The sequence below is a fragment of the Salmo salar genome, chromosome 09 (genome assembly GCF_965601325.2).
Source record: "Salmo salar chromosome 09, fSalSal1, whole genome shotgun sequence".
NCBI lineage: Eukaryota > Metazoa > Chordata > Actinopteri > Salmoniformes > Salmonidae > Salmo > Salmo salar.
Genome location: NC_138299.1, coordinates 54,625,001 through 54,640,103, shown reverse-complemented (window position 1 = coordinate 54,640,103; position 15,103 = coordinate 54,625,001). Strand labels below are relative to the sequence as shown.

The 15,103-nt window shown below is 45.7% G+C and overlaps 1 protein-coding gene across 1 annotated transcript in view; it reads right to left on the bottom strand.

Annotated features, from left to right (window-relative positions):
- Window positions 1–11,328: 11,328 nt before the first annotated feature.
- The window catches only part of cdc25b (cell division cycle 25B), a 19,779-nt gene continuing 16,004 nt past the window's right edge, over window positions 11,329–15,103 (bottom strand). Inside the window, exons 8-10 of the mRNA XM_014211630.3 lie at window positions 14,398–14,541; window positions 12,904–13,248; window positions 11,329–12,632 (exon numbers count right to left, since the gene is read on the bottom strand). Of these exons, the coding sequence (XP_014067105.3) occupies window positions 12,492–12,632; window positions 12,904–13,248; window positions 14,398–14,541 (630 nt within the window). The 3' untranslated portion in view covers window positions 11,329–12,491. The remainder of the gene's footprint in view (window positions 12,633–12,903; window positions 13,249–14,397; window positions 14,542–15,103) is intronic.

The following is a 15,103-nucleotide window of genomic DNA, read 5'->3' as shown; positions in this document are numbered from 1 at the left end:
CGGTGAACAGGCAGTACTGGGGACAGAGGCAGTTGCTGGGGGCTGGTGAACAGGCAGTACTGGGGGCAGAGGCAGTTGCTGGGGGCCGGTGAACAGGCAGTACTAGGGGCAGCGGCAGTGCTGGGGGCCGGTGAACAGGCAGTGCTGGGGTGCAGTGTCTTCACTGACATTTTCAACCTGAATCAGTCTGTAATAGCTATATGCCAAGGTAACCTGTCTAAATTACTATCGCTCCGTTACACTCACATCTGTAACCATGAAGTGCTTTGAAAGGCTGGGAACGGCTCACATCAACACCATGATCCCAGACACACTGGACCTACCTCAATTTGCATACAGTCCAAACAGACCCATAAATGACGGAATCTCTCTTGCACTCCACACTGGCCTTTCCCACCTGGACAAAAGGAACACCTATGTGAGAATGCTATTCATTGACTACAGCTCAGCGTTCAACACCATAGTGTCCATGAAGCTCAGGACTCTGGGACTAAACACCTCCCTCTGCCACTGGATCCTGGACTTCCTGACAGGCCGCCCCCAGGTGGTGAGGGTAGGCAACAGCACATCTGCCACGCTGATCCGCAACACAGGGACCCCTCAGGGGTGCGTGCTCAGTCCCCTTCTGTACTCCCTGTTCACCCACGACTGCATGGCCAAACATGACTCCAGTTTGAAGGGGTGTCCTCATACACATGTATATATTGTGTATGTGGACACCCCTTCAAAATAGTGGATTCGGCTATTTCAGCCACACCCGTTGCTGACAGGTGTATAAAAATCGAGCACACAGCCATGCAATCTCCATAGACAAACATTGGTAGTTGAATGGCCCTTACTGAAGAGCTCAGTGACTTTCAACGTGGCACCGTCATAGGATGCCACCTTTCCAACAAGTCAGTTTGTCAAATTTCTGCCCTACAGTGCTGTTATTGTGAAGTGCTGTTATTGTGATTCAGGTTGAAACGTCTAGGAGCAACAACGGCTCAGCCGCGAAGTGGTAGGCCACACAAGCTCACAGAATGGGACAGGCGAGTGCTGAAGCACATAGCGTGTAAAAATCATCTGTCCTCGGTTGCAACACTCACTACAGACTTCCAAACTGCCTCTGGAAGCAACGTCAGCACAATAACTGTTCGTCGAGAGCTTCATGAAATGGGTTTCCGTGTCTGAGCAGCTGCACACAAGCCTAAGATCACCATGCACAATGCCAATGTAGAGGATTTTCCCAAGGTTGTTGTTGACGCATATCCCACAGTAGTTATTGGGGTCAAATTTGTTTCCACTTTTGTGTTATTAGGGTGATCAATCCTTGGTTCTCGCTCTCTCACACCTCTCTCTCGCTCTCTCACACCACTCCTCTCTCTCACACCTCTCTCTCTCTCTCACACCACTCCTCTCTCTCACCTCTCTCTCTCTCACACCACTCCTCTCTCTCTCACACCTCTCTCTCTCACACCACTCCTCTCTCTGTCACACCACTCCTCTCTCTCTCACACCACTCCTCTCTCTCTCACACCTCTCTCTCTCTCTCTCTCTCTCTCTCACACACACCACTCCTCTCTCTCACACCACTCCTCTCTCTCACACCACTCCTCTCTCTCACACCACACCTCTCACTCCACTCTCTCTCACACCTCTCTCTCACACCACTCCTCTCTCACACCACTCCTCTCTCTCTCACACCTCTCTCTCTCCACCTCTCTCTCTCACCTCTCTCTCTCACACACCACTCCTCTCTCTCACACTACTCCTCTCTCTCCACTCTCTCTCACCTCTCTCTCTCTCTCTCACCACTCCTCTCTCTCTCACCACTCCTCTCTCTCTCACCTCTCGCTCTCACCACTCCTCTCGCTCTCACCACTCCTCTCGCTCTCACCACTCCTCTCTCACACCACTCCTCTCTCACACCACTCCTCACTCCACCCACCTCACTCCTCACCACTCCTCTCTCTCTCACCACTCCTCTCTCTCTCTCTCACCACTCCTCTCGCTCTCACACCTCTCTCTCTCATACCTCTCTCACCACTCCTCTCTCTCTCACCACTCCTCTCTCACACCACTCCTCTCTCACACCACTCCTCTCTCTCTCACACCACCCCTCTCTCTCTCACACCACTCCTCTCTCTCTCACACCACTCCTCTCTCTCTCACACCACTCCTCTCTCTCCACTCCTCTCTCTCTCTCACCACTCTACTGACCTCTTGCCAACGTCAGGCTCCCATTCTGACATTCCCTTATGGATCCACTCAGAGGACAGGAATGTGTGTCTGTGTGTGCACATGCGTGCGCATGCTGGAGCCGATGAACCAATCCTCCGGGAGGATTTGAAAAGCAGGAACAGTATTGTGTGCAGCAAGGCACAGGCCCTGCCCTCAGCAGGGAACAGGAGACAGTTTACAGAAGAAGGCTCTGTCAAACTAAACCTGCATTAAGGCTCTGTCAAACTAACTCTGCATTAAGGCTCTGTCAAACTAACTCTGCATTAAGGCTCTGTCAACCTGCATTAAGGCTCTGTCAAACTAAACCTGCATTAAGGCTCTGTCAAACTAAACCTGCATTAAGGCTCTGTCAAACTAAACCTGCATTAAGGCTCTGCCAAACTAAACCTGCATTAAGGCTCTGTCAAACTAAACCTGCATTAAGGCTCTGTCAAACTAAACCTGCATTAAGGCTCTGTCAAACTAAACCTGCATTAAGGCTCTGTCAAACTAAACCTGCATTAAGGCTCTGCCAAACTAAACCTGCAATAAGAATGGCCAAGTCAAAGCCCAGACCTCAATCCAATTGAGAATCTGTGGTATGACTTAAAGATTGGTAGGCATGCGGAACCCATCCAACTTGAAGGAGCTGGAGCAGTTTTGCCTTGAAGAATGGGCAAACATCCCAGTGGCTAGATGTGCCAAGCTTATAGAGACATACCCCAAGAGCCGTGCAGCTGTAATTGCTACAAAAGGTGGCTCTACAAAGTATTGACTTGTTGTTTTGTCTTGTTTGTTTCACAATAAAAAATATTTTGCATCTTCAAAGTGGTAGGCATGTTGTGTAAATCAAATGATACAAACCCCCAAAAATCTGTTTTAATTCCAGGTTGTAAGGCAACAAAATAGGAAAAATGCCAAGGGGGGTGAATACTTTCGCAAGCCACTGTAGGCTACATCTTCTAACTTAGGCTATTGGCGACATCTTCTGACTTAGGCGACATCCTCTAGCTTAGGCGACATCTTCTAGCTTAGGCTATAGGCGACATCTTCTGACTTAGGCGACATCTTCTGACTTAGGCGACATCTTCTGACTTAGGCTATAGGAAACATCTTCTAACTTAGGCGACATCTTCTGACTTAGGCTATAGGCGACATCTTCTAGCTTAGGCGACATCTAACTTAGGCTATAGGCGACATCTTCTGACTTAGGCGACATCTTCTGACTTAGACTATAGGAAACATCTTCTAACTTAGGCTACAGGCTCCATCTTGTAATTTAGGCTACAGGCTCCATCTTGTAATTTAGGCTACAGGCTCCATCTTGTAATTTAGGCTACTGGCTCCATCTTGTAATTTAGGCTACTGGCTCCATCTTGTAATTTAGGCTACTGGCTCCATCTTGTAATTTAGGCTACTGGGTCCATCTTGTAATTTAAGCTAGAGGGTCCATCTTGTAATTTAAGCTACAGGCTCCATCTTGTAATTTAGGCTACAGGCTCCATCTTGTAATTTAGGCTACAGGCTCCATCTTGTCATTTAGGCTACAGGCTCCATCTTGTCATTTAGGCTACAGGCTCCATCTTGTCATTTAGGCTACAGGCTCCATCTTGTCATTTAGGCTACAGGCTCCATCTTGTCATTTAGGCTACAGGCTCCATCTTGTCATTTAGGCTACAGGCTCCATCTTGTCATTTAGGCTACAGGCTCCATCTTGTCATTTAGGCTACAGGCTCCGTCTTGTAATTTAGGCTACAGGCTCCGTCTTGTAATTTAGGCTACAGGCTCCGTCTTGTAATTTAGGCTACAGGCTCCATCTTGTAATTTAAGCTACAGGCTCCATCTTGTAATTTAAGCTACTGGCTCCATCTTGTAATTTAAGCTACTGGCTCCATCTTGTAATTTAGGCTTCAGGCTCCATCTTGTAATTTAGGCTACAGGCTCCATCTTGTAATTTAGGCTGTAGGCTCCATCTTGTAATTTAGGCTACAGGCTCCATCTTGTAATTTAGGCTACAGGCTCCATCTTGTAATTTAGGCTACTGGCTCCATCTTGTAATTTAGGCTACTGGCTCCATCTTGTAATTTAGGCTACTGGCTCCATCTTGTAATTTAGGCTACAGGCTCCATCTTGTAATTTAGGCTACAGGCTCCATCTTGTAACTTAGGCTACTGGCTCCATCTTGTAACTTAGGCTACAGGCTCCATCTTGTAATTTAAGCTATATCTGTCTTTGTTTTGTTGTGCTATTATAACTTGGCCTCTCCACTGCCCCCCCGGCGATTCCTCTTAAATCTTGTGGAGTCCCAGGAAAAGCCAGACTGACTACATTTTCTTTCTTTACTAATAGCGTATTAGAGGACGGATCCACGCTAGAGGACAGATCCACGCTAGAGGACAGATCCACGCTTGCTATGGTTCGCTGAATCTAAAACAGGCTACAGCGTTAAGAACGGGCGGGGAGTCGGAAAGGAGAAGCCCGCGTTTTCCTTTTTATTGTAGGTCCCATTTTAACACCGGGCTACATCCTGACAAAATACACCATATGAGTTGTCCTGCTTCTGTACCTTTCTGGACCTTTTAAAAAACTGTACAGAATAGACCCAAACTGATCCCTGATTGGTTGCATAGCCAGGCTGAAGGCCTATGCAGTTATTTCAGCATGAAACAAAACAGGACGTTTCAAATCAAAATGTTATTGATCACATACACATGGTCAGCAGATGTTATTGGTCACATACACATGGTTAGCAGATGTTATTGGTCCATACACATGGTTAGCAGATGTTATTGGTCACTTACACATGGTTAGCAGATGTTATTGGTCACTTACACATGGTTAGCAGATGTTATTGGTCCATACACATGGTTAGCAGATGTTATTGGTCCATACACATGGTTAGCAGATGTTATTGGTCACGTGGTTAGCAGATGTTATTGGTCACAGACATGGTTAGCAGATGTTATTGGTAAAGTGGTTAGCAGATGTTATTGATCACATACACATGGTTAGCAGATGTTATTGATCACGTGGTTAGCAGATGTTATTGGTCACATAGACATGGTTAGCAGATGTTATTGGTCACATACACATGGTTAGCAGATGTTATTGGTCACATAGACATGGTTAGCAGATGTTATTGGTCACATACACATAGTTAGCAGATGTTATTGGTCACATACACATGGTTAGCAGATGTTATTGGTCACATAGACATGGTTAGCAGATGTTATTGGTCCATACACATGGTTAGCAGATGTTATTGGTCCATACACATGGTTAGCAGATGTTATTGGTCACGTGGTTAGCAGATGTTATTGGTCACAGACATGGTTAGCAGATGTTATTGGTAAAGTGGTTAGCAGATGTTATTGATCACATACACATGGTTAGCAGATGTTATTGCTCACGTTGTTAGCAGATGTTATTGGTCACATAGACATGGTTAGCAGATGTTATTGGTCACATACACATGGTTAGCAGATGTTATTGGTCACATAGACATGGTTAGCAGATGTTATTGGTCACATACACATAGTTAGCAGATGTTATTGGTCACATACACATGGTTAGCAGATGTTATTGGTCACATAGACATGGTTAGCAGATGTTATTGGTCACATACACATGGTTAGCAGATGTTATTGGTCACATACACATGGTTAGCAGATGTTATTGGTCACATACACATGGTTAGCAGATGTTATTGATCACATACACATGGTTAGCAGATGTTATTGATCACATACACATGGTTAGCAGATGGTCCGTGTGGCTCAGTTGGTAGAGCATGGTGTTTGCAACGCCAAGGTTGTGGGTTCGCTTCCCATGGGGGACCAGTATGGAGAAAAAAATGTATGAAATGTATGCATTCACTACTGTAAGTCGCTCTGGATAAGAGTGTCTGCTAAATGACTAAAATGTAAAATGTTATTGATAACATACACATGGTTAGCAGATGTTAATGCGAGTGTAGTGAAATGCTTGTTTCTAGTTCTGACAGTGCAGTAATATCTAACAATTCCCCAACAACTACCTAATACACACACATCTAAAGGGGTGAATGAGAATATGTACATATAAGTATATGGATGAGCGGCATAGGCAAGATGCAGTAGATGGTATAAAATACAGTATATACATATGGGATGAGTAATGCAAGATGTGTAAACATTATTAAAGTGACTAGTGATCCATTTATTAAAGTGGCCAATGATTTGAGTCTGTATGTTGACAGCAGCCTCTCTGTGCTAGTGATGGCTGTTTAACAGTCTGATGGCCTTGAGATAGAAGCTGTTTTTCTCTCAGGTCCAAGCTTTGATGCACCTGTACTGGTCTCGCCTTCTGGATGATAGCGGGGTGAACAGGCAGTGGCTCGGGTGGTTGTTGTCCTTGATGATCTTTTTGGCTTTCCTGTGACATTGGGTGCTGTATGTAGGTGTCCTGGAGGGCAGGTCGTTTGCCCCTGGTGATGTGTTGTGCAGACCCCACCACCCTCTGGAGAGCCTTGCGGTTGTTTGTGAGGGTTTTAGGTGACACGCCAAATTTCTCCAGCCTCCTGAGGTTGAAGAGGCGCTGTCTGTGTGGGTGGACCATTTCAGTTTATCCGTGATGTGTACACCGAGGAACTTAACTTTCCACCTTCTCCACTACTGTCCCGTCGATGTGGATAGGGGGGTGCTCCCTCTGCTGTTTCCTGAAGTCCAGAATCATCTTTTGTTTTGTTGACATTGAGTGAGAGGTTGTTTTCCTGACTCCGAAGGCCCTCACCTCCTCCCTGTAGGCTGTCTCGTCGTTGTTGGTAATCAAGCCCACTACTGTTGTGTCGTCTGCAAACTTTTATGATTGAGTTGGAGGCGTGCATGGCCACGCAGTCATGAGTGAACATGGAGTACAGAAGGGGGCTGAGCACGGACCCTTGTTGGGCCCCTGTGTTGAGGGTCAGCGAAGTGGAGATGTTGTTTACTACCTTCACCACCTGGGGGCGGCCCATCAGAAAGTTCAGGACCCAATTGCACAGGGCGGGGTTGAGATGCAGGGCCTCCAGCTTAATGATGAGTTTGGAGGGTACTATGGTGTTGAATGCTGAGATGTAGTCGATGAACAGCATTCTTACATAGGTATTCCTCTTGTCCAGATGGGTTAGGGCAGTGTGCAGTGCGATGGCGATTGCGTCGTCTGTGGACCTATTGGGGCGGTAAGCAAATTGGAGTGGGTCTAGGGTGTCAGGTAATGTGGAGGTGTTATGATCCTTGACTAGTCTCTCAAAGCACTTCATGATGACAGGAGTGAGTGCTACGGGGCGATAGTCATTTAGTTCAGTTATCTTCGAGAGGTTACAAAAGCTATATAACATTTATTTTGATAATGTTTTACTAGGCTTTAATAGCCTTTTCATGATGAGAAGCAGGCTCATTGCTGAATGTAAAATGGGGCTCGAGCATAGAACAAATGAACTTACAGGAAAGTTGAGGAGAGAGTGCATTGGTGTGATCACTTTTGGCTGGTTGTGATTACATTGTTATACTGATGCATTTGCAAATAGTTGCTCAGGACAGACAGAGAGAGAGGAAATGAAGACCCAAAGGAATTATCAACCTGTAGAAAAATGGAAATCACTTGCAAAACAAGGCATGACATGCTATAAAATATCTTCAGGCTTGGCGTTTGTTGAATTGCTACATTTAAATATACTGCTCAAAAAAATAAAGGGAACACTTAAACAACACATCCTAGATCTGAATGAAATAAATAATCTTATTAAATACTTTTTTCTTTACATAGTTGAATGTGCTGACAACAAAATCATACAAAAAATAAATCAATAGAAATCCAATTTATCAACCCATGGAGGTCTGGATTTGGAGTCACACTCAAAATTAAAGTGGAAAACCACACTACAGGCTGCTCCAACTTTGATGTAATGTCTTTAAAACAAGTCAAAATGAGGCTCAGTAGTGTGTGTGGCCTCCACGTGCCTGTATGACCTCCCTACAACGCCTGGGCATGCTCCTGATGAGGTGGCGGATGGTCTCCTGAGGGATCTCCTCCCAGACCTGGACTAAAGCATCCACCAACTCCTGGACAGTCTGTGGTGCAACGTGGCGTTGGTGGATGGAGCGAGACATGATGTCCCAGATGTGCACAATTGGATTCAGGTCTGGGGAACGGGCGGGCCAGTCCATAGCATCAATGCCTTCCTCTTGCAGGAACTGCTGACACACTCCAGCCACATGAGGTCTAGCATTGTCTTGCATTAGGAGGAACCCAGGGCCAACCGCACCAGCATATGGTCTCACAAGGGGTCTGAGGATCTCATCTCGGTACCTAATGGCAGTCAGGCTACCTCTGGCGAGCACATGGAGGGCTGTGCAGCCCCCCAAAGAAATGCCGCCCCACACCATGACTGACCCACCGCCAAACCGGTCATGCTGGAGGATGTTGCAGGCAGCAGAACGTTCTCCACGCCGTCTCCGTCTCTGCTTTCATCTGTGAAGAGCACAGGGCGCCAGTGGCGAATTTGCCAATCTTGGTGTTCTCTAGCAAATGCCAAACGTCCTGCACGGTGTTGGGCTGTAAGCACAACCCCCACCTGTGGACGTCCGGCCCTCATACCACCCTCATGGAGTCTGTTTCTGACCGTTTGAGCAGACACATGCACATTTGTGGCCTGCTGGAGGTCATTTTGCAGGGCTCTGGCAGTGCTCCTCCTGCTCCTCCTTGCACAAAGGCGGAGGTAGCGGTCCTGCTGCTGGGTTGTTGCCCTCCTACAGCCTCCTCCACGTCTCCTGATGTACTGGCCTGTCTCCTGGTAGCGCCTCCATGCTCTGGACACTACGCTGACAGACACAGCAAACCTTCTTGCCACAGCTCGCATTGATGTGCCATCCTGGATGAGCTGCACTACCTGAGCCATTTGTGTGGGTTGTAGACTCCGTCTCATGCTACCACTAGAGTGAAAGCACCGCCAGCATTCAAAAGTGACCAAAACATCAGCCAGGAAGCATAGGAACTGAGAAGTGGTCTGTGGTCCCCACCTGCAGAACCACTCCTTTATTGGGGGTGTCTTGCTAATTTACTATAATTTCCACCTGTTGTCTATTCCATTTGCACAACAGCATGTGAAATGTATTGTCAATCAGTGTTGCTTCCTAAGTGGACAGTTTGATTTCACAGAATTGTGATTGACTTGGAGTTACATTGTGTTGTTTAAGTGTTCCCTTTATTTTTTTGAGCATTGTATATGTAACAGTGTAGGTTCCGTCCCTCTCTTCGCCCCAACCTGGGCTCGAACCAGGGACCCTTGCACACATCAACAACTGACACCCCACGAAGCATCGTTACCCATCGCGCCACAAAAGCCACGGCCCTTGCAATGCAAGGGGAAACCCTACTTCAAGTCTCAGAGCGAGTGACGTCACCGACTGAAACGCTATTAGAGCGCACCACCGCTAACTAACTAGCCATTTCACATCGGTTACATATATACTGGACAAAATTATAAAACGCAACATGTAAAGTGTTGGTCCCATGTTTCATGAGCTGAAATAAAAGATCCCAGAAATGTTCTATACACACAAAAAAAACTTCTCTCACATGTTGTGCACAAATTTGTTTACATCCCTGTTTGTGAGCATTTCCCCTTTGCCAATATAATCCATCTACCTGACAGGTGTGGCATATCGAGAAGATCATTACACAGGTGCACTTTGTGCTGGGGACAATAAAAGGCCACTAAAATGTGCAGTTGTGTCACACACCACAAATGTGTCAAGTTTTGAGGGAGTGTGCAATTGGCATGCTACCTGCAGGAATGTCCACCAGAGCTGTTTCCAGAAAATTGCATGTTCATTTCTCTACCATAAGCCACCTCCAACATCATTTTAGAGAATTTGGTAGTACCTCCAACCGCAGACCACGTGTAACCACGCCAGCCAAGGTCCTCCACATCCGGCTTCTTCACCTGCGGGATCAGCTAATGAAACAGGAGTATTTCTGTCTGTAATAAAGCCCTTTTGTGGGGAAAAACTCCTGATTGGCTGGGCCTGGCTCGCAAGTGGGCCTATCCCCTCCAAGACCCATCCATGGCTGCACGCCTGCCCAGTCATGTGAAATCCATAGATTAGGGCCTAATTTATACATTTCAATTGACTCAATTCCTTAATGAAATGTAACACTAAAATCATAAATTGTTGAATTTATATTTTTGTTTAGTATACAAGTTACTATATTATTTATCATTAGGCCTACGTGTATATTGAAGTATTATTTGTAGTTGTCACTATGACAATGAACACACCCTGAAAGCACTGAATGGTCCGAACCAGTATCTTGGGTTAGAAACCTCACGGTCCGAACCAGTATCTTGGGTTAGAAACCTCACGGTCCGAACCAGTATCTTGGGTTAGAAACCTCACGGTCCGAACCAGTATCTTGGGTTAGAAACCTCACGGGTGAACCAGTAATCTGGGTTAGAAACCTCACGGTCTGAACCAGTAATCTGGGTTAGAAACCTCATGGTCTTGTTACCACCTTAATGAAGGCAGTGGGATGTGTTCATCAGTTGATTGACTACAGAACGATAAACTTCTCTAGTGTGACTGTTCACAACTGTTTTATAGTTAGGCTGTGTAGCCTGCCTGATTGGGGAAAGCGTCCATCAGTTATGGAGCGTTTCCTCAGCAGTTTAGCCCACAAGATCCAGGTCTTTCAGCTGTCCAGTAATATGGTCATGTCAGGAATCGCCTGAAAGGCCTTTTAGCTGTCCAGTAACATGGTCGCGTCACGATGTAAATCGCCTGAAGGAAACATACTAATGCAGGGATTTCTAGTGACGCGCATATGAATTATGATAAATGTTCCAAGCGTGGAGGAAATTGTATCCATAGTTTTCCCCGTTTTGGCTTCCGAGGTTTTAAAAGCGGTCGAAAATGAGGTGGATATCAAAATCCAAAAAGAAAAAAAAAAAAAAAAGAAAAGGTGGTTTCCGTTACAAGCACATGTTTAGTATTGGATTGACTGCTTCTCTATGCTCAGCTTAAATTCAGGAAGTTTCCATCCCCTTTTAAAAATAAGCAAATGTAGATTGGAAACATCTGAGCGGGGGAAAAAAATAAAGGGACAAAATTGTTTCAGTGAGATTTATTCAGCAACTCTCCTTAATACAAAAATGTTGATCCAACACACACACACACACACACTTCCATTAACAATCACTAACACACTTCCTGTTCACACAGAAGGGCTCTTTGTGACTGACAAACAGCGCAACAATGGAGGTAAATCCCAAATAGCACCCTATTGGCCATAGGGCTCTGGTCAAAAGTAGTGCACTACATAGGGAATAGTGTGCTATTTGAGAGACACTTAGACCCTCTGACAACTCGCTGACCTGCAGCATTTGAACGTTTCACTTCAAAAGAGAACGCAGGGAACGAGGTTTTTAAAAATGTACTTTTTGGGTCAAAGGCGGCGAGGATGTTGATGCGGACGGGTTAATTTTAGATTATCAATATCAAAAGCTTTACAAACTGTATACTTATTATTAGAAGAAGTTCCTCACAATTCACAAACAATACTAAATGACACTTCCACATTACGAAGGGGTGTGTGATTATGGCCTAGGGAGAGGCTTTCTAAAAAAGAATCTCACTTTTTTTTTTTTAAAACAAAAAGTCTAAAACAAAAAACGCACACAGGAGGAACACAAAATACCTCACGGCCATCTAAAAAAAAAAAAAACATTTTAAATTAAGTGCTTAATAAAATAGAGTATGTAATATTATACAGAACTCACATTTCATTCATTCATTCTGAGCAGCACATCTGTCCAGTGAGGAGACATCAGTTGAACGGTTTTAAAATGAGGCAGTATTTTAGTCCTCGTCATGTCTGGCAGTGACTTGGTTTTAAACTAGGCAGTATTTTAGTCCTCGTTTATATCTGGCAGTGACTTGATTTTAAACGAGGCAGTATTATAGTCCTCGTTTATGTCTGGCAGTCACATTAAGCACAGTGGTCAGATCTTGGTTCAGCAGTCACAGAGGGGGATGGCCATACGTAGGGGAATAAAAGACAGGGGTAAAACTGGAACACCCAAAAGAAGTCCTCTGGGGACTGGAAGGCTGTAGTGGTCTGGCTGGGGACTGGAAGGCTGTAGTGGTCTCTCAGGAGTGGAAGAGTGGCGATATGACAGTGTGTTACAGCACTCTCGTGGCTAGAGACAGTAGGGGTTACAGGGGGAGGCAGCAGGGGTCACAGGGGGAGGCAGCAGGGGTCACAGGGGGGGGCTACAGCTTCTTCAGTCTGCTGTACAGGTCTCTCTTGCTGCGCTCCCCGGCCCAGGTCCTGCTCTTCAGTCTGAACTTCCTCAGGTCCTCTTTAAAGTCCTGGTGGTGCATGGGCCGGTACCCCTGGGGCTCACACTGCATCTACACAGAGAGAGAGCAGTAACAACCACTACCACACTGCATCTACACACACGTTACAACCACTCTCCAATAGATTAGATTCACACTTAAAAAGGATTCTCCATTAATGCATCACGATTAAATAAAATGTCAACCGTAGTAACAAAACTGAACGGCTTGTTTAAGAAATAACACAGAACCCGAAAAAATATTAATGTCAACGAATTCACTTTTGATTATTAGTGATAAGGCCATCAAAATGTTTTTAAAAAAAAGTATGATTGTGTTTTACCCAGAAGTGAGGGAAGAACTCTTTGTAGCCTCCCTTGAGAATGTAGATTTCTGGGTAATGCAGGTTAGGGTACTCGTTCATCGTCCTGTCCCTCTCGCGTACAAAACGACACATCCTGGGCCCTCGCTCTGAGGAGAACTCACAGTGGAAGACGAGGAGGACCCTGCGGTCAGGGGAGAGGGGGGCGATGGGGGTACGTAAGAGGTACTCCTCGACCTGCTCCTCCTGGTGGAGGTTCAGGGCTCCTTTGATGTGGCCCCCCTCAAACTCATACGGGTAGCGACAGTCAATCACCACGATCCTCTCGACAAGATGATCCAGCTGGCCGCTCAGAGCGGACACCATCTGAGGAACAGAGAGACAGGTTAGTCCCAGGTTATAGATGATCCAGCTGGCCGCTCAGAGCGGACACCATCTGAGGAACAGAGAGACAGGTTAGTCCCAGGTTATAGATGATCCAGCTGGCCGCTCAGAGCGGACAACATCTGAGGAACACAGAGACAGGTTAGTCCCAGGTTAGATGCCTAACTACAATACTTCGAGAACATGGTCATACGCACAAACATTCATATCACCATCAAATTTAACCATTTTGTGCGATAACATACGATTTAAAAAGAAGTTACATGGACAGTTACATTAGTGACAGGACTCTAGAAACGGTTTCCAGTGTCATGCAGGACAACAGATGGTAGACGAGGATTCAAGAAGTAAGATGTTTCATCCAACACATTCAGGAAATGCATAATTGACATTCTGATGTGCAACCGGTCAAAACAGAGAGATCTTGTCCTATAGACTATACACTGCCTGAGGAAGGAGGAACTCACTAACACACATTTCAACTATGATCTCGTTGCTAGATTGATCAATTAATTAGCTAGCGTCGGTGGCCATCGAATAAATAAGAGCGAAATTTAAAAATGACCTGTGTCCATTCTCCAGTCGGCAAACTCATCCCATACAGGATGAGGACAAAACGTCAATGATTTCACAGTGATAATTCTCTCAGTGTTCAGCGCAACGCACACTGCATAAATAATGACAAATTTATCAATAAATAGTTAATAAGGTTATTCAAGCAATAATAATTATAATAAACACTAGAGCAGTAAACTATACATCCAGAATATGTAAGATGTTGTTTAAACCAAGTCTGTGAGACGGCCTAGACAACTTCCAGCTCAACGTTTGACCAGGGTACAACTTCCAGAATATTTGACGAGTGTACAACTTCCATAATATTTGACTACCTTACGATATATTACGAGAGGCCTTATAAAATGTTAAAAATAAGTTAGTTCAAGGAGTGTTTACTAGTCAGATCAGCTCAAGGGGCTTGGCAAGGTAGAGGTTGTTAGGCGAGAAGACCGGGGGCCTTGGTCAAACACCCCGTGGGCTCTGGTCAAAAGTAGTGCACTAAATAGGGAATCCTAGGGTGTGATTAGAAACACAAGCTGTATCATATAACAGTAGTCAGAGCAGTGGTCTCACCATCTCAGGAGTGATGTATTTCAGGTCCTGGTGCTTGCCCTCCACAGTGGACAGGACACAGGCTTTGGTGAAATCCCCAATCAACTCCTTGTCAGACTCACTAGTGTCCAGCAGCTTCTCAATCTCAGTGTGGTTACAGAACGACTGGGAAGGAGAGAGAGAGAGAGATAGATCCCTGGTTACAGAACGACTAGGAAGGAGAGAGAGAGAGAGAGAGAGAGAGAGAGAGAGAGAGATCCCTGGTTACAGAACGACTAGGAAGGAGAGAGAGAGAGAGAGAGATAGATCCCTGGTTACAGAACGACTAGGAAGGAGAGAGAGAGAGAGAGAGATAGATCCCTGGTTACAGAACGACTAGGAAGGAGAGAGAGAGAGAGAGAGAGAGAGAGAGAGATCCCTGGTTACAGAACGACTAGGAAGGAGAGAGAGAGAGAGAGAGAGAGAGAGAGATCCCTGGTTACAGAACGACTAGGAAGGAGAGAGAGAGAGAGAGAGAGATAGATCCCTGGTTACAGAACGACTAGGAAGGAGAGAGAGAGAGAGAGAGAGAGAGAGAGATCCCTGGTTACAGAACGACTAGGAAGGAGAGAGAGAGAGAGAGAGAGAGAGAGAGAGATCCCTGGTTACAGAACGACTAGGAAGGAGAGAGAGAGAGAGAGAGAGAGAGAGATAGATCCCTGGTTACAGAACGACTAGGAAGGAGAGA